Raw genomic sequence first — 20,283 nt, forward strand, 5'->3', positions numbered from 1 at the left:
TGGCCCTTCAGCTAACGTCGGACAGCTGATTGGAAAAATATTAAACTTGGGGAAAGTATTTTTATTGACTGTGAATGAGGAACTTGTGGCCCTTTCAGATTTTCCTGTAATGTCAGCATGGGGTAGCTAGGCAGATGTAGGATTTAAGTGGGAATGAGGTAGGGAAGGGAGGGAAAAAAATAGCCTGAAATCTTTTGATGTATGTGAGTTCAGTAAATTCTCATTCAATTGTGCTATTTTTCCAAAGGGTCACTTAGAGATTTATCTCAATGTTTCAACAAACACAAGGGGATTTTAACAGAACTGGTAATTGATATGATACTAGGAATTGGTCTCATATGTAATCTGTAACCAACCTATATAATCAACCTGTTTTCCCCTCACCACTTCCTATGCCATGCATTTGCTGAAGTGAGCTACCTTTTGTGCCTTTTAATAAAATGTGTTAGTTAGAAGAGATATTACCAGATTCTTTTTTTTTTTTTTTACTACAATAGACTACTGTAAACCGGGGTGAAATGTAAAATTTGTTACTACCTGTTCTGTGGGCATGGCTTGGTGGGGGGGGGTGTAATGTGACTGGGTGGGCGTGGCCAACTTTTTTTTTTTTAAAACTTTTCAAAGCATTTTTGAAAAGCCTCTGCCGATCAGGAAACTCATCTGGGATCGTCAGAGAGGCTTTTTAAAAAATACCTCTCTGCCAATCAGGCAACTCAGCTGGGATTGTAGTAGAATCCCAGTAGACTTTTCAAAGCATTTTTTTTACCACCTCTTCGGCCAAGAGGTTTCAGAAAAAAATGCTTTGAAAAGCCTCTGACTATCCCAGCTGAGCCACGCGATCATTAGAGGCTTTTTTTTTTTTACTTTTAAAAGCATTTTTTCATCGGAAGAGGTTGTAGAAAAAATGCTTTTAAAAGTAAAAAAAAAAAAAAAAAAAGCTTCTGATGATCCTGCGGCTCAGCTGGGCATGGGGGGGGGGGGCACAGAGATTTTTGCTACCAGTTCTCTGAACCACCCGCCACCATCGCTACTGGATCGGGCGATCCGGTCCGAACCGGGAGCATTTCACCCCTGCTGTAAACTCTTCCTACAGCACTGGTCCTAAAACTCAACAGGCTTTCAAACTCACGTCTAGTTAGAGTCTTGTTTCAGCAAAAGAGTTCCTAACTCTCACCATTTCCAAGCTAAAAGTTTCGTCTTTCGCTCAGGTTACTTGAAAACTGCTGCTCTTCTCCCCTTTCCCCCTCCTCAGGTGTTCATGTGGGTTGGCAAAGAAGCCAATGAGGTTGAGAAGAAGGAGGCCTTGGCAACTGCTCAGGAATATCTGCAAACCCACCCTAGTGGGAGGGAGGTTGATACTCCCATCCTAGTGATTAAGCAAGGTTTTGAACCTCCCAACTTCACGGGCTGGTTCCTGGCTTGGGATCCTAACAAATGGAGCGTAAGTGAAAACTACAATATATCTAAAACACACCATTTCTTATTACCTCAGCCCTGGAATATTTAATGAGAAGCCCATCAGCATGACTTTTTAAAATGAATAAAGCACTTATTTTGTGTATTTGGACATTTAGTGGTTACAAAGATTTATTTATCTATTCATTTATCATATTTAAGAACTGCCCATCTCCCTCAGAGTATTATTAGTACCGTATTAGAAACCATACCTGTATGTCCAAATTTTGTTTGGTGAGCATAGAATTTTTTTTAAAATTTGATTTATATGCCGCCCTTCTCCAGAGCCTCAGGGCGGCTTACAATGCGTTAAGCAGTAGCCTTCATACTTTTGTATATTTATACAAAGTCAGCTTATTGCCCCCACAAACTGGGTCCTCAATTTACTTACCTTAGAAAGGATGGAAGGCTGAGTCAACCTTGAGCCTAGCGAGATTCGATCTTACTTTAATTGCAGACAGCTGGTGTTAAATTACAGAGCTCTGTCTGTTGAGCTATCCAGGCTCCCTTTCCAATTTCTCCATTTAATGTTGAAAAAGAGTTTATTCCAAACCTAATAACAACAATTGATAGCTATATTGAACATTCCAAGGATTAATATACTTCTTCTTATCATTCCAGTACAATACTCTTGTAATAAGAGAGTATCGGCAGGGCAGAAGTTCTTCCTTCCCATTCTTTTTAATGGGAGGAGGAAGGGTATTTAAAGCACCTCTTGAACTGGTGTGGTGTGACCAGGGTGTAGTGCAGTTTGGTAGACATATTTTCTCAACTTCCCAGTTTACAATTGAGAGTGACTCTCCTCTGTGTGTATATCACAAGTTCAGTTCCCGGCACTCATATTTAATCGTGAAATAACTCTCTAAGTGATGGGCTTTTGTGTTTTTTGCAGGAAGGGAAGACATACGAGCAGCTGAAGAAGGAACTGAGAGATGCCAATGACGTTATCAGAATTGCAGATGTAAGTCGGTTTGCTTATACTGGGAGAACCGCTGCCCATGGTTAAGCAATTGGCTGGAAAAGAAATTAGAAGCTGCTGTATTTCAGTCATATCCAGTCACTGATCCTATGAGCCCAGAGGTGGAGACGTAGTGGTCCTTCAGATGCCCAAAAGATACCAAGCATTATGGGAAGATACTAGACATTACAATTCAGTATTACCGAAGGAACATATGTGATCTGAGGTGATACATTCCTGTATTTTCTATAGTAGCTCTCCATGGCCTTGGATGGAGATGCTTTCTCAGAAACTGCTTCCTAAGATCCTTCAAACAGGAAATGTTGGAAACTGAAAACATGATTTGCCTATGAGCTCCAGTCACATTACATACTCCATCCTGCAGCCTTATAAGTCAATGTAGTATATTGGGCTCGTGCTGATGCACTTCTGTTCACCTTCCTTGACCCATCTCCTCTTAGCTTCTTCAGTACCTCAGTGAAGGCGGCTTTGGATTGAAGACATGTTTTTGAGTTTCCTGGGCAAAAGTCATTTCTAAGGTTGTGTGCTGCTCAAAGATGGTGGCAGTGATAGAATAATTTAAAGCTCCTGTTAAGACTATTTTCAGAGAAGGGTTTCCACAACATCCTACACAGTTCATAGTTATTCCCCCCCCACAACACCTTTTTTTTTTTTTTTAAATTTGATTTATATGCCGCCCTTCTCCGAAGACTCAGGGCGGCTTACAATGTGCTCAGCAATAGCCTTCATCCTTTTTGTATATTTTTATACAAAGTCAGCTTATTGCCCCCACAACTGGGTCCTCATTTCACCTACCTTAGAAAGGACGGAAGGCTGAGTCAACCTTGAGCCTTGGCGAGATTCGAACCCTGCAGTAATTGCAGGCAGCTGGTCTTAATAACCAGCTTAATAACAGGGTGCCTTAAACCCTTGTACTACCAAGGCTCTTGACCTTTACTGGGGACCAGCTGCCCTGCCTAATCTCTGCATCAGGCACAACTTGTCCCCAATCAGCAGGAGAAAACATTCCATACCTAAAACAGTGAGAGAACATGGGGTAGAAAAGGTAGTTCTTACTCTTTAAATTAAGCCATTTGTTTATTATTTATTTATTTATTTATTTAATTAAATTTTTATACCGCCCTTCTCCAAAATAGGACTCAGGGCGGTGCACAGCCAAGGTAAAAACAAGACATATATACAAACATGGTGAATCTAAAAAACTATTTAAAATAATTAAATGTTTTGGCCGAATTAAAACCATTTCCAATTTAAAATCAATTTAAAAATTAAAAAATTTGGTCAAGCCAGCCCAGCTTGTTGGAATAAATAGGTTTTTAGGGCCCGACGAAAAATCGGTAATTTGGTATTTAATGATGAGCTATAACTAAATCTTTGCAAAAGAGGGCACCAGCAAACATTAGGCTAGAAGAGGGATGGAGAACCTGTGACCTCCCATCTGTTTACCTACAATTTCCAGCCTCATTTACCATTGATTGTTATCTAGGGTTACATCTGGAGAGGCCACGGATGTCATTTCCCTGCCATGGAATGTCCTGCCAATAACCTCTAGATCCATGATGGCAAACCTGTGGCACACAGAGCCCTCTCTGCGGGCATGCGAGCTGTCATCCCAGCTCAGCTTCGCCGTGCATGTGTGTGTGCCTCCCACTGGCCAGCTTGTTTTCGGGTCTCTGCCGTGCATGTGTGTGGGGTGGGGCATATGTGGGAGACACATGTGCATGCACGGGGAGGTGGGGCACACCCATGGGGGTCGTGCACGCATGCATGGGTTACATGCAGGGCAGGGGTGAAATGCTCCCGGTTCGGGAGCATTTTAAAAGCAAAAATAAATAAATAATGCTTTTAAAAGAAAAAAAAAAAAGCATCTGACGATCAGGCAACTCAGCTGGGATCATCAGAGTCTTTTAAAAGCATTTTTTTTACAACCTCTCCTGCCAAAGAGGTTGTAGAAAAAATGCTTTTAAAAGTAAAAAAAAAAAAAAAAAAGTTGTCCACATCCACCCAATCACATTATCCCCCACCAAGCCACACCCACAGAACCGGTAGTAACAAATTTTGCATTTCACCACTGATGCGGGGGTCATGCGCGCATGAGCAGGGGGGCATGCGGGGGGGTTGCACAAGCATTGCATTATGGGTGTGCGTGCACGTGCGCTTTTGGCATTTGGTGCCGAAAAGGTTAGCCATCACTGCTCTAGATGTCTTGGAAAACCATTCTAGCAGGGAAGCCTGGGGGTTTTAGTTCCACTTCTTTTGAGGCTACCAGAAGACTGGTTCAGGAGATAAATTTTTCAGCCAGCTTTTAAGAATTTGGTGTGCTCTGTTTAGGATGACAGACTTGAGACCCTGAGCAGCAGCAAGAGTTCAATCTATTCTCTAGAAGTTCTGCTCTCCAGCCTGGAGGACTTACCCGAAGACGTGGATCCTGCTAAGAAGGAGGTGAGTCCTATCGAGCATTTGCCATGGGTTGAGAAAAGTAACCTGACTTAGCCTCAAAGATTCCATAAAGACATGCCTGTTGTTTTAAAACTGAGGGGCAGGATTGATCATTTTAGACTTGCAGGTAGTATATTCCTAATTCTCATGGCTGCACAAATCAGCTCTAAATATTTTGGGTTATACCTGGTAACATGCCAGGCTTCTGAAATCATAAGATTAAGAGATAAACCTGGACTTAAAACAGCCCCCCCCAAATAGAGATTTCAGAAGCTTGAATTGCAACTCAATGCCAAGTATATCTCCCCAGTTCTCATTCATCTAAAAAATTAGCATATCAGGAAGGATTGTAGCCCTGTCTCATTGAAGGCTTATTTTTTCCCTCTTATATAGTCAGCCTGCAGTTAAATAATTAGGACAGCACGTGTTAATTCCTTTATCATTACCTCAATCCATTTTTCAGTCCTTTGCCAAGGTTTCTCATGACAACCATATTTTAAACAGCATCAAGTTATGTTTTTTAGTGCATAATGTTCAGTGTGGTAAGCCCTTTATGTTTCAATAGAATAGACTATCCAGTGTAGTTTCTTCCTGTAATCAAAATAAGTCTCTTAAAAGCAATTGGCATGATTAATTTAGTCTGGTGGGATCTGTAGAGCTAATTTTAACCAAATTGGGAGAAATCCCATTGTTTCTACACTCTGCTTCAGCCTCATCCTTCTTACTCATCTGTTGTTATTTTTCCCCATCCATAGAATTTCCTGTCAGATGATGATTTTATGAGAGTCTTTGGAATCCCCCGGGAAAAGTTCGCTACCCTTCCTACTTGGAAGCAACTTCACATGAAAAAAGAAAGGGGTCTTTTCTGAGGAAAAAGAAAATACGGCATTTCTCAAACTCGAAAATGGGAACCATCTTTCTTGGGTTTCTCTTGCGTTCGAGAAGGAGCCAAGTCCAGAAGCAGCTTGCTTCAGGAGCTGTCTTTTTTTTTTAAGAGCGTATCCATATTGGGCCTAAGTACATTCAGAAAGTTGTTTTAATCTATTAAGGGCTGCTGCTGTCCAGGAAGTTTATTCTCCCCGCTGTCATCAACTACCCACTCTCTAACCAGCCATTTTTTTAGCAGAAAAGTCACTACTTGTGAAGTAAACTGAACTGCTGAAACTTGGCAGATCCACTAGTAATTGGGGCTATGCTTTGGGCAAGTATCTACCCTATAAATAGCAACTGGGTTGACCCCTGGAAATCCAAGCTTTTTGGCAGGGCTGCTGCTTTGAAGCATGTACTGTTACATGATCATCATTAAATATGTGAATAGTACCTTATTTGCTCTGATCCTTATCTATTTTCAAGGAATATTGGAACTGTGAAAGGGAGACCTGTACTGGAATTATAAGAAGGCGTTCTTGGGTTACAACTCCCATTATTCCTAATGATTATGCTGGTTAGGAACTGTGGTGGCACAATGGTTAGAATGCAGTATTGCAGGCTAATTCAGCTCACTGTTAGAAGTTCGATCCTGACCGGCTCAAGGTTAACTCAGCCTTCCATCCTTCTGAGATTGGTAAAATGAGGACCCAGATTGCTGGGGGCAATATGCTGACTCTGTAAACCGCTTAGAGTGCTGTAAAAGCACTGTGAAGCGGTATATAAGTCTAAGTGCTATTGCTATTGGGATGGATGGGTACTTGAGGCTATCCAGCACAGACTGGCCTTCCCCTTTAAGGTTGCATACAAAGGGCGCTGGACTATAGATGCTTCATTTCAGAAGTTTAGCAAGGTGATTGTTCTTGCCCTTGCACTTTTTAAAATGATACGTGAATTTGTATTACCCATGAATAAAATGAACAATTGGAGGTTAGGGCTGGGCAAGAAACAAGCATGTTACTTACTTTTAATGACTGGATTTCATTCTGTGGGACAGGCACTCATTCTCAGTTCAACCTACATCAAATTACATAGTGCCACATTAAGCACCTGAAGGGAATGCCAGATAGAAAATTAAATAATGGAATAAGCTAATTTCTCTTGACAAGATACATATGCTGTATTTTTTTTTATAATATACCGTTTTTTTAAAAGAATATTTCAACCCTCCTCTAAATTGCTCACAACAGTGTCATCTATAGCATTGACTGCCACCTATCAAGGTTTATCTAAAAACAAGCATACCAAAATCCCACTTTACCTTAACTTAGTGCAATCTTCTACCACCTCTGTTCTAGCTTTGACTTGAGGAAACTCATTAAAGACTGCCATGCTTTCTTTCCCTGATATGCTTCCAATTACTCACAATCAGGCATAGTTCACAACAAATTCCTGAGCACACACACTGTTGCAGAAGCACATCGCAGCAGCTGCCATTTTGGCATTGTATACAAGTAAGCCATCTTATATCCAGCACCAATCCACTCCTGATGCAGGAGCTCATTTAACAATTGGGATTGGCAACTTGGTCATTAGGTAAAGCTATCACTAAATGAAACAGTAATTGTATGATCTTATTTCAGCTTTTCTTTTGTTTACGGACCGTGAAGGTCATGAATACAAGGATTGGTCACAAAATTATAGTGTACAGAATCTTGGGGTATCTCAGTGCATACTTCCCTCCATGTAGATGCAATTCCATTGAAGATTACTTGCTCAGTGCGGTTGGTCAGCCAATTGTGAATCCATCTGGTGGTGATATTGTCTATCTCACATTTTTCTATCTTACCAAGACATAGGCTGCAGTCCATTTTGTCAAATGCCTTAGTGAAGTCTAAATATACTATGTCCACAGAATTACCCTGATCCACCAATTTAGTAACCTTGTCAAAGAAGACAATAAGTTTTGTCTGGCATTACCCGTTTTTGACAAAGCCATGCTGGTTTCTAGTAACTGTCTAACTTGACTCTGCTGATGTATCAGACCACGTACCCCTGGATAAGAGAAAAAATCTCCTGCCCCCATCTAGGCCACTTTGAACAGTGACATTCAGCAGCACCAAGATCAGACCTAAAGTTGTCCACCACCACCAGGCCAACTCAGATGCACAAACCTTGGGGAATGCTGTAATTGCCCCCGAGATTTAGTACTTACCAGGATCTGCCACACACTATTTCAAGTGGTATTCTCTTTATGTTGATAGAACCCTGTGGAACTAGCCCAGGCTGGTTCAGGTCCATGTGGCTTTTGTCCTTGAAGAAACTTCAGAGAAACTTCTCCACAGCCTCCAAAACACATGTGAAAACACACCTTGTTCTTGTGCAATTTTCAGAGGATCCAGAGGCTGCGTGAGCGCATACCCCATTCTCACACAGCTTCTGAAAATTATGTAACAGTGGGGTATACTTTCAAGAATAGTTGAGTATTGGTGAATGCTGGCTTATCACCTAAAATGTCACTGTGTGTCACCTTTAATATATATATCATAGGTCGCCATCACTGGCCTAAGCTATGCTAAAAGATGTCATCTCTTTAACAAGTTAATATGGACATAAAGTAACCAAACTGATGTTGCATGTGGGTACTGAAGACATCCATCTTACCCTGTGCAAAAGCCAATTTCAGCATAGGTTACTAAACAGATGTGTTTGTCTACAACAGTGACACAGTAACCTGTTACATTTGTTCAAATACTACAAACTACAGCAGGAAACAAAACATGGATCTTCTATTAAAGAAGACTCATTTTTCTGGTGGACGACAACTACAATGCCTCACTGCTGCTATTCCAGACACTTTTAGAATCTAGGACAGAGGGCGCAGGACAAGAAAAATTTAAAAAAATTTAAGATCCTAGTTTACTTATTGGTAGTAACTACGTCAAAGGGACTTAACAACTGACTTAAATAGAAACAGGAAGGCAATTCTAGTCTTCATTGCTAACACACTACGTCTGAAGAGGGGCTGCAGGAAGTTTCCAAGGGGTATAAGGAATGTCTGGTCTTCATGATTCAGCTATTTACCTCACAGACAAATTCTCTCTCGTTTGGTGTCTTCCGGATGACTGTCAGTCTTAGTCTCAACTTGTCACTGGCATTCAGAAAAACCCACCCCTTCCTTCCCTCTCATGAATCCTTTACCTTATTTATTTCACTTCTTCTTCACAAAGACACTTCATTAATCAGAATAGAGTTATTAATAACTCAGCAAAATACATATGCTGTCCCTCTGGTTAAGCACTTTAAATGTATGCAAAAGGCACGTGACGTTTGCTGACAGTCAGTTTCAAAGAATCCTACTGATTTCATTTACAGAAAATAAAGACAGATTTGTCACATTTCCGAAAGCTAATGCGAACAATATGACAGGCTTGAATAAGAGGCCACAACCCTCATAAACTTACCATTACAATCACAGAAGGAACTTGTACTTTATTTGTTACATTAACATCTGTTTGCAACATTTTGTTGGTCACATTCCACAAAACTCATTTCTGTGTTTTCGAAAGACATTCAATGTTCTTCATTCTTGGCTTTAGAATTGGGAACTAGTCTGACATTCCCAGTCTGACAAACCAATCTTGCCTAGCTTGATTCGGACAACTCTGGATCTTCTCCACATTCAAACCGCACAAAATCCAACACAGATATACCAGTCGGCTGAAGGTATTGTCCCAAGGAAATTGTTGGCTCCATAACGTATGGCTGGGCAAGCATCTTTGTTTCAGATTCATCTCCGGGTTCGTCTTCCAGAGAACCCACAGAGAGAGGGGCCATACCTACCACATGCTGGGCCAATCTCCTGCTCAGTTCAGCAATGTCAGACTTTGGGTCTTCCTCCGAGGAACTGCAGATCACCATGGCACCGTATTTGCCAAATAACATGTTAGAAAGCAATGAGCTGCTTTCAGAGGGTGACCCGTGTACGTAAGAGCCGATGAAGAAATTCTCAGGCACTGATATGCATGCTGCCCTCTTAACAACCATGTTCTCGCCTAGCTTGCCTTTAAAAGAAAAGAGAGAAAAAATTTAAAAAGGGGGAGAAGAAGAAGCAGAGAGAACAGCATGAACTACTAGAGGTGCAGAGAATGTTTCAGGGCTCACCAACATGTGGCAAAGCAACAATGTGAGTAAGATGAAATATTTGAAGGGTCCCCTTAAAATTAGGATAGTAGTTTAAGAGTTGGCTGTCCCCCAGATGGCGGAGACTGGACTGGATCTCTTTAGGCCAATTACTCTTTCTCAGTCCAACTTCCCTCTCCCAGGAATGTTGTAGGTGGAGGAATAAATGAGCAGAGGCCTACATGTATGTTGCCTTAAGCTCTTGGGAGAACAGATGGAATATAAATAGATAGAATATTATATCTCTCCATCAGTCATAAATTCCATACATTCAAAAGTAAAACATAGTGCATGAAAACAGGAAATTGTTACCACTCCTTTCTGCCCGTTGCTGGCTATTAACTGGGCACCAAACACTCACCTATCGCCAGAGCAAGTTGGTCAGTAAGCAAAGATCCCTCTGGTCCTGTCCTGACTTGAGAAAGCTCATCAGAATTTAAGAAACGCTAGAAAACATTCAAACATGGTATCAATTAATTTTTTTAATGGAAACCTGCAAAGTAAATCCAGGGACTAGTTCTTTTTAACGACTTGGCTGTATGCATTGCTTTCCTTCTGATGTGGTAAGGAATTTGGAATAATAAAAATGGAATGAAGAGAAAGGTGCAAACCACATCAGCAGCAAACTGTCAGCAAGAAGCAATAGTCTAATGTCCCAGGTACAACAATAAAGGGCATCTATAGTGTTTTCTTGCAGTATTTTTCTTTTGTCAAACTCATCCAATCTGCCACCCACAAATAGTAATAGGACTGTTTCATAGGACTGTTGTGCTCTTACAGCAAATCATATCTATAAAGCTTCAGAAATTGCCAGCTACTGGTTTGTAAAAGTTATTTAACTTTAAAAGGTAAAGGTAAACATATGTGCTAGTCGTTCCTGACTCTAGGGGGCGGTGCTCATCTCTGTTTCAAAGCCGAAGAGCCAGCGCTGTCCGAAGACATCTCCGTGGTCATGCGGCCGGCATGACTAAATGCTAAAGGTGCATAGAACGCTGTTACCTTCCCACCAAAGGTGGCGTTCTGTCCCTGTCTCTCTCTCACACACACACACAGACAGCCAGGGTTAAATAAACTGGCAGACAACCAATTCTTTCGATAAGAGGATTGGCAGCAACCCAGTAGCTGCTTGCCAAGACTTTACTCATAAACAAAATACACACAGTTCAAGAATTGTCAAGTCCAGTCCGTAATTAAATCCAAGGCAGATAATGTTGTTTCCAAAAATGCAATGTGACTCAATAGTAGTTAGTTTTGTCCGTCACAGAGTCTGAATGGCCACCTCACCTCCTTTTATACCCTGTGGGGTGTGGTCCAGTGACTCAGCTTAATCTCTGGCATGCCTCTTCTTCTGTTGCGCGCACTTATCTCTGCGATGCTGTCGAGGATCCAGCCAAGACTCATCTCCCTCATTACTGTCCACCTGTGGCTGCGTGGACGTGCTTGGCCCCGGGCCTATCTCTTGACCTTCGGCGGACACCGAAGGCATTGCCAGAGAGGAGGGTCCTGGAGAGGGAGGCCTTGCCGACTCCTCTCCTTCACTCTTGGAGTCCTCTCCTGCCGATGACACAGGCTCAGGTAATGGAGCCACAACAGGTGGTCCCTATTTTTCTACTTGCATTTTTTACGTGCTTTCGAACTGCTAGGTTGGCAGAAGCTGGGACAAGTAACGGGAGGCATTTAGGATTTCTAAGGATTCGAACTGCTGAACTGCCGACCTCTTGATCGACAAGCTCAGCGCCTTAGCTGCTGAGCCACCACGTCCCTTTTTAACTTTAAATGTATTTAATTTTTTAAAAAGACCATCTGCTATCTAGTTAATGTAGTGCTGGGTTAAAACCAAGTTAAACAGTAGAACTATTTTGAAAAAACAGTAAATGAATTTTAAACACACATAATAAGTACAGCAACACTGGTGGACACACACTTGAGGGAGAAAAAGCCTAACTGACTTGTAGGTGCTATTCTTTTCCTGGAAGGCAACATGCAACAGAACTACAGAGGAAGCCTCCTTCATTCTAGGCCAGATTCTGATGGAGATGGGAACAGGACGTCCAATGAAAGTACAAGATGGCCATTAACCATTGTCAAAAGGGGCAGCAATTTCCAGAGCCTTTGAGACATGCTGCTAGATATCCTTTAGCTTCACTGAGCACAGATGATGTATGTAAACTCTGTACCTTTCCCAACAACATCCAATTCCTAACTGTTAAAAAAAATGTGAAAATAAGCTCAGTATAAAATAAGCTCACGAAGAGGTCAAAATCATACATCAGAGACCTTGAGTGTTACCCACATGTATACTAAATGTATATGCCACCCACCTCACTATCAAGAGCGACAGTGGGCTGTCTAAATTTACCAGGGCCTCAGCTCAACTGAGGTGATTTTTTTTGAGGGGAAGGTTTCTGTGTCCTATAACAGGACTGAGGCTGCATTTTTAGCCCAAGTGCTCAAGTAGCTACTCCGATCTCCATCTCACTGCACAGCGTTGTTTGCAAAGGAACATAAACGCAGGGCTTGTGTGCAGGAACGTGTGGGATCAGGACACCTGATCCATTGCCGAAACCTTGCTTGCAAAAAGCTGCATTATGTGGGAAGGCTCACGTGCAAAACCTGTGCTCTCAACAGAGAGATGCTAAAAATGCTACCTGGCTACTGCTTTAATATGGCAGGTTTTACAGAAGACTAACACAAACACGGGATGTAGTATAATTGTGCCTCCAAAAGAAAAAAAGCTGCAAGGAAAGTGAGCACTAAAGCTTTGTTTCATTAACCAAGTATCTTTCAAAACCACACTGGTTTCTCTCTCTGCATATGCTTAGCTAAAGGGGTGCAAACTGACACTGGGAAACCAAGAAAGAATTCCCTGCAGCTCCACTATTACAACACTTGTTTCCATAGCAAAAGTAAGGTGCCTACAGACACAGAAGGTTGTATAGCCTATGAAACATAGAGTCCTCTTTGGTTTCACTGCTGGAGTTTGACAGTAGTCATAATTGGCGGCATGTTTTATAGCACTTTAAGGTAAGCAGCACTTGAGAATCTGTGTGTTTTGAGATACTCTTCACACAACTCAGAAAATAAACAACTACTACTACTACAACAGAACTGTCAACTTCCCAAAGTAGAACAAAACCCCCAGATCAACTGATGTAGAAATTCTGTTTATTTTGCATCATTGGTCCATCTACTATAGTCATCACCTCACCATAAGATGTCAACAATGGACCCTTGCCATGAAAAAAAAATAATGAGGGATTCCTGTCCTGGAGCATAAAGCTCCTATGTTTTCTGGAGAATTTTATCCACCATAAGAGTAGAACATAATCTAGCCTGGAAAAAAGAGAGAATGGTGGATTCAGGCTAAGATGATCCTGAACCAGGAAATGGCCTAAATTACTAGAGGTTTTCTCACAATACAGCAATATATGAAATTGTACATAAATAAATTTCATTCACTTACTTAATAGATGCAAGGCATGAGCTACGAGGCAATTTTGCAGCAAGCTGCATTTTTTTTCTGAAGGACTTAATGCCAAAGAATCATTGCATTTTTGCAGGCGCTTCTGAGGAGATACCTTAGTATCACTTAGTATGGGGAATACATACCTGTTTTCTGTTATTTCAAAATGCGTACCTGTTTCTGATCAGCAATGCACTAGTTTCTTAGACTAAGTCTCATGTGCCATGCTGGCCAGCCCCCACCTAAAAAGCTACCTTTTACATTTTTAATTGCCCAACTAAAATTTTGTTTGAAGGTGCTCCTGAAGAACCAACCAGCAAGAAGATTTAAATGTAGTGCTTTGAAACATTAGTATCATTCCTTCAAAATTACCAAATATTTTTGAGGCCCACATACATGTGTTTACATCATTCTTACCTTAGCATATGTGTTTGACTGGTCTATAGTCTCCTTATGGTGAATCATTGTTCCAATAGCTACTTGCTGAACCAGCTGTTGAAATTTAACGTTTTTGGCCACAAAATCGGTCTCACAGTTTACCTGGCAGAAAAGCATGGCTAATTTAGAAATATCTCACCAGCAGTTATATTACTAAAGAGGTTACAATAGAGCTAGACACACAGACTTTCCCAAAGTCAAGCTTGGTGAAAGTGACATTCTTCTCTCTTCCTTATCCTGTAAAAATATCCTGTATTCTAAAACTACAATGAATCAAAGCTAAACATAGCGTATGCAAGATAATTGATAAATACTATTTTAATGTCCAAAATAGAGTAGAGTAGAGTAGAGTAGAGTAGAGTAGAGTAGAGTAGAGTAGAGTAGAGTAGAGTAGAATAGAATAGAATAGAATAGAATAGAATAGAATAGAATAGAATAGAATAGAATAGAATAGAATAGAATAGAATAGGAATTCTTGATTGACCAAGTGTGATTGGACACACAAGGAATTTGTCTTGATGCATACGCTCTTGGTGTACATAAAAGAAAAGATACATTCATCAAGAATCATAAGGTACAACACTTAATGATAGTCATAGGGTACAAATAAGCAATCAAATCATATTAGGAAACAGTCAATATAAATCTTAAGGATACCAGCAACAAGGTTACAGTCATACAGTCATAAGTGGGAGGAGATGGGTGATAGGAGCGATGAGAAGATTAATAGTAATGCAGACTTAGTAACTAGTTTGACAGTGTTGAGGGAATTATTTGTTTAGCAGAGTGATGGCAATCTGGGAAAAACTGTGCTTGTGTCTAGTTGTTCTGGTGTGCAGTGCTCTATAGCGTCGTTTTGAGGGTAGGAGTTGAAACAGTTTATGTCCAGGATGTGAGGGGTCTGTAAAAATTTTCACAGCTCTCTTAGCTCTCTGTTTAACTGTGTGTTTAATACTACTAATTAATTATTACCTGGACCTACTTCTAGAGTAAAGATAGCCCCACCACTGTAAGGTTTGTACTTGTCTAAGGAGAACTGAATGTAAAATGGCTGTTAATAGGATCCTTAGTAGCTCCATTGCCTGTTCCCCCTGCCCCAAGACTATGAAAACGGTTGCCAAACCATTGCAGCTATCTCTTTGTCTTTGACACAGACTCTGAGCAGGATCCTATTACAAAAAAGCAGGATCCCAGCACTATATCATTTTATTCAATGCCAGTATTGCTCAACCAAAACAATAAAATAAAGGGGAAAACCCAGGAAGCTAAACACACCATTTGTTTAAAAACCTTTGACCAGTGAACTGACCTATACTTTAGATAAATTAGATTTCCTGATATTTGAATCTGGGAAAGACCAGGAAAATTTCCTGCATTACCTCAACAGGCTCAAAAGCAAGTATTTATGTTTATACTGTTACTCGGAGACGTAAAGAAAGTGGCTTTTCTAAGAGAGCACTTGCTTCCAAACTTATACCCAGAGAGGCTTTTCGGAATTACAGCAAACTATAATGCAAACGTTCCTTTCTCTTTTGTCTTTGACATTCTCGCTATCCCTGATCTGCTGCCTATGGTAAGAGAGCAGTGGTGCAGAGACCAGTTTCAAAGTCAAATTATCCCATTGGGAATTTGAAATAGGCTGTTTTGGAATTTTGGAAGCAGTAATTTAAGTTTGACACCGTTCACTTTGAACGCGCTATCTAGGTAAGTGAGGCAGCTCATTTTAAATGCAAAAGGGCTGTCTGAATTTAGGACGAATTATTTTAATTTAAATGGTTCAAATTTAAAAATTTTTGAAGACCCCCTTCCAAAGAGACTTGTAGCCCCAAACGTCGAAGAGCACCATGTTCAAGGCAGAGCACACCTATATGCTAAGGAGAAGCATATTCCCATATAATCATTCTTGCTCCAAGATGCCTAATATTTATTTCTTTAACCAATTTATATAGCTGCCCATCTGCCAAAAGGAAACCTGAGCAGTAAACAACACAAAAACACAATTCAATAAAGCCACTTAAAACAGTAAACCGCACTGAGGCTCTGATAAAAACATCCATCCACCCACCAACCGGTCACTCATGCCCTCGTCACTTCCCGCCTGGACTACTGGAATGCTCTCTACATGGGGCTCCCCTTGAAGAGCACCTGGAGGCTCCAACTGGTCCAGAATGTGGCCGCGCGGGCGATTATGGGAGCGTCATGGCGCTCCCATGTAACACCTTTCCTGCGCAAGCTGCACTGGCTCCCAGTGGTCCTCCGGGTGCGATTCAAAGTGTTGGTGACCATCTTTAAAGCGCTCCATGGCTTAGGGCCGGGATATTTACGGGACCGCCTTCTGCCACCGAGAGCCTCCCACTGGCCAATACGCTCCCACAGAGAGAGGCTCCTCTGGGTGCCGTCCGCCAAACAATGCCGACTGGCGGCCCCCAGGGGGAGAGCTTTCTCTGTGGGAGCACCTGCCCTCTGGAACGAACTCTCCCCGGAGATACGGACGATTCCAGACTTACGTACTTTCTGTCGGGCCCTCAAAATCTTTTTATTTCATCAAGTCGGGCTGGCCTAATCTCTCTAATTGTGTATTTTAATTTGGATTTTTAATGGGGGATTTTAATTGTCGGGCCAAATTGTTTAATTCATTTTTAAATTGTTTTTATATTTTGTATTTGATGTTTTTTACTTCTGGCTGTTCACCACCCTGAGTCCTTCGGGAGAAGGGTGGTATATAAATTTAAATATTAAATTAAATTAAATTAAATTAAATTAACCACCCTATGCCATCTTTATAAACAATCTGGCCTCAGTGCCTGGAAGAAAACAAGGTCTTCATTCTTCGGGCCAAAGGAAAGACTCACCTCTACCATTATTGCTGAGCTTCCCTCTTGAAGCAGCCCTATTAGACCTTCTGTTGTCTTCCGCCCTTGAAGTTTCAACGCTTTGCTCCATCCCTCCTTCTGTGCTTGTTCGTGCAGCCAGACTTCAGCCTTTGAAGACAAACCCCAGCATGAAATATAATTATTCGCCCATCTATCCACCCATACGTACAAATACAGTTAGTCCTCGACTTACAACAGTCCATTTAATGACCGTTCAAAGTTACAACGGCAGAGAAAACATTATGACTGATGACCATTTTTCACACTTATAACCGCTGTAGCATTCCCCCATGGCCAGGTGATTTACATTTGGATGCTGGACAACTGACTCACATTTATGATGGTTGCAGTGTCCTGGGGTCATGTGATCACCTTTTGCGACCTTCTGACAAGCAAAGTCAATGGGGAAGCCAGATTCACTTAACAAATGTGTTACTAATTTAACTGCAGTGATTCATTTAACAAATGTGTCAAGGAAATGAGGCAAAACTAACTTAACAAATTTCTCACTTAACAACATAAATTTTGGGCTCAATTGTGGTCATAAATTGAGGACTATCTGTATATAAAAAGAAAAGGATATATAATCCAGAAGTAAATTAAGAAAAAAACAAGATAAATTAAACCATCAAACATCTCACAAGGGAACTACCACCCATTCTGATTGAGAGACAGACATATGTTAAAGGGCTCATTTAAATAGGCACTGAGGAACATATAAATCTTGGGCGGAATAGTGTTCAAGAGGGCAGTATCATGACAAAGAATGCCCACCTCCGGTATCCCAGTAACATTGTTTAATTGAGGGGATATTAAATAAAAACAAATGTATTCTCCCATTATACTTCTACAAAAGAGGTGAATAGCTCTGAATGTGTCCCTATTATAAAAATACTTTGTAAGTAGAAAGTTAGAAAATCATTGAAAAGTTCCTCGGTCACATTCCAGTTTTTCCCATGTATGGATTTTCAGAGTAGCAGGAACAGCAGTGGGTGGTTACATATTTGAGCACTCCTCTTCCTGCTCACTCTTGAACTGTATAAAAGTTTGTCAGTGGCACAGAAAAGACAATGCCAAAAATGTGATTTTATAATTTGTTTGCCTATGAAAGTATGTACGGATTCACAAGGCAAGAAGAAACAAGAGCCAGTACAGATTTAATTATATTTACTCCAGGCTAAATTCCCCAATGTCAATAGGATTTACTGTTTTGTCAGCAAGCACAAGATTGCTGCTTTAAGACGAAATTGTACCTCAGATTTTAAAACAAGATTTTTTTTGGAAGCAGCATGTTGATAAGACGGAAAAAGAATGAGCAAATGAAAGATATGGATTACAATATCATACACATGCACAAATTATTCTTACTTCTTCTACGTTATCATCGTATTTTTCCAGGGCTTTCTTGCAGTTCACAAAGGAATAGCCAGTTTTCTTCCTAAGTTTCATCAGTGCTTCCTTTGCTGCCAGGGCAGGAATGCCAAGATGAAGGAAACGAGGCAAATGCCATTGCTGTATGGGGGAAAAACAACAAATAAAATGAAAAGGTTTGATATTGCCACTGACCCATCTGTGGATAGCAAAGTGAAGAAGAATTAAGAATGTGATCCCATACAGCAGAGTTCCCCTACCCTTCTGGCTTTGCAGACCGGTGGGGGAGGGGGGATGGTTCTGTGTGAGTGGAGGCAAGCATGTGCAGCTCCATTTGCACGAGTGGTGCGCAGGTGTGCACACTGCTCACACAAATGGAGTGCACACGCATGTGCTTGCCCATTGCTCACACCACTTCCATGGCCCGGTTCTGAACAGCTCAAGGCCTGATAATGGGCCACAGCCGGGAGTTGGGGACTTTTGCCATACAGTTGCTTGGAAATCAATTCCACTGATCTTACCAGAAATGACCCCTAGCAGAAAAACATACAATCAGAATTCTAAGTTTGACAAAGTCCCAAAGAGAATGTGCAGGTACCAATTCACCTGTAGCAAAGCTGTCTTTTGATCTGGTGAGAACATACAGAAAAGAGATGCTTTTCTCAGATGCTGAAGAAATGAGAGGGCAGATATGTAGTCCATTGTGCCAAACTGGCTTCTGAAGCATGGAAGAAACCTCTGTTTTTTAATGTTTGTAATAAATTACTCTAGGAAGTTTACAATATGAAATACACCACCTACAAAATCACAGTGTATTTAATAATAGATTAAAAACTGTAACACACAATTCCACAATAAAACATCCAACTTCAATGAGCCTTTCCTTGTAGAGATGATAAGTAAATCAACCTCCAAAACTCCTTTTCAAAAATATAGTTTTTACTACTTTTCTAAACACTAACACGGTATCGACCATTTGCACTTTTGGAGGGAAAGTTTTCTAGAGTAGAAGCAACTGTTGAAAAGGACTACCTGCAACCTATCAGAGAGGAGGCTCCTCTCTCTTATTGTTCACAGGGAGTGGGAAGATTGAAGATCCAATCTGGGTCAGTCAACGGGACCAGAGGTTAGTCTTCCTCTAGTAAACCTCTGGTCCCAGTGACCAACCCACATTGGATTCTGCAACATTATCATGGGACATGTATATTTACCTCCATCCGTGGGCAGATTCAATTTGAAGATGGTCCCAGAGAAACCTGAGACTGAAGCTAGTCAAGGTTTACAGGTTAAAACTAACTATTTTGAACTGTACCCATAAGTCAATGCAGCATAGAATTGTTGTCACGTGACTGTAGCAGCTCTTAGTTGCCAGTAAATTGCCCATCATTTTGCACCAGATTGCAGTTTCCAAATAGTTTGCAAAGGCAGCCTTATGTAAAGCCCATGGAAGAAGTCCACCCTTGAGGACGTGAATGACTACTTCCTGATCTTCCAATTTCAAATAAGCCCTATTAGTTGAATGGGCTGATTGTGCCTTCCAGTCAGCCTTGATTCCGAGTGACTGACTAGACAAGTTCCTGCGGCTTTCTTGGTAAGTTTTCGGAAGTGGTTTGCATTGTCCCTGGAGCGGGGGGGGGGGGGGGAGAGAGAGAGAGAGAGGGCGGTACTGGCCCAAAATCATCCAGCTTTATGGCCAAAGCGGGACTAAAACTCACACCCTACCGGTTTCTAATCCTGGTGCCTTAAAACCACGACACCAAACTAATTTATATTCGGCCATTCTATACAAAGATTCATTATAATGATAGCCTTTGGAAATTTAAAAAAAAATAACATTTGAATCGGAGGCAGAAATAGGGAAGTCTCACGTTAAGTTCCCACGCATGCAATTCTATTGTTTTAAAGGCAAAGAGGAGCCTCGCAACCTCCCCTTATAAAAAGAAACGTGGGAACCCGCTCTAGTGTTGGTGATCTGGATGGAAACAGACCGCAAGCAGAACCATTGCAGGTAAAGTGGCTCAAGTTTCGGCATCGCCTCCAGGCAGGCGCCCCTCTCACCTGCGGCACCAAAGCGCCCCTCGCTTGCAAGGAGACCAGAGTCCACCCCAGCCCCGAAACTCGCAGCATGTCGAGGACGCGAAAATTAGACGTCATCAACCCTCTACGTTATGCGACGAGGGAGAACCGGCTTCCTTAGGGTGAAGTCCGCGCGCGCG

General features: G+C 41.4%; 2 protein-coding genes across 2 annotated transcripts in view; one reads left to right on the forward strand and one right to left on the reverse strand.

Annotated features, from left to right (window-relative positions):
* Positions 1–5,742, forward strand: part of AVIL (advillin) — a 40,894-nt gene extending 35,152 nt beyond the window's left edge. The window contains exons 16-19 of the mRNA XM_070934920.1: positions 1,253–1,441; positions 2,348–2,416; positions 4,766–4,876; positions 5,629–5,742. Of these exons, the coding sequence (XP_070791021.1) occupies positions 1,253–1,441; positions 2,348–2,416; positions 4,766–4,876; positions 5,629–5,742 (483 nt within the window). The remainder of the gene's footprint in view (positions 1–1,252; positions 1,442–2,347; positions 2,417–4,765; positions 4,877–5,628) is intronic.
* A 3,470-nt stretch (positions 5,743–9,212) lies between these two features.
* On the reverse strand, positions 9,213–20,221 carry TSFM (Ts translation elongation factor, mitochondrial). The gene is made up of 6 exons (XM_070934921.1): positions 20,126–20,221; positions 18,065–18,208; positions 16,676–16,804; positions 13,803–13,925; positions 10,284–10,368; positions 9,213–9,804 (listed from the first exon to the last, which is right to left on the reverse strand). The coding sequence occupies exons 1-6, from the start codon at positions 20,219–20,221 to the stop codon at positions 9,386–9,388; spliced, it is 996 nt and encodes a 331-aa protein (XP_070791022.1). The 3' UTR covers positions 9,213–9,385.
* Positions 20,222–20,283: the final 62 nt, after the last annotated feature.

The sequence above is a fragment of the Pituophis catenifer genome, unplaced genomic scaffold (assembly GCF_029215685.1).
Source record: "Pituophis catenifer annectens isolate HBS135680 unplaced genomic scaffold, rPitCat1.0.hap2 SCAF_2, whole genome shotgun sequence".
NCBI classification, from domain to species: domain Eukaryota; kingdom Metazoa; phylum Chordata; class Lepidosauria; order Squamata; family Colubridae; genus Pituophis; species Pituophis catenifer.

Coding starts and splice junctions, on each gene's coding strand:
- TSFM (XM_070934921.1), bottom strand. CDS start 20,221: ATGACGTCTAATTTTCGCGTCCTCGACATGCTGCGAGTTTCGGGGCTG. Junction 16,805..18,064: donor ACGATGATAACGTAGAAGAA/GTAAGAATAATT, acceptor TTGTCTTCAAAG/GCTGAAGTCTGGCTGCACGA. Junction 13,926..16,675: donor GCTCAGCAATAATGGTAGAG/GTGAGTCTTTCC, acceptor CTTTTCTGCCAG/GTAAACTGTGAGACCGATTT.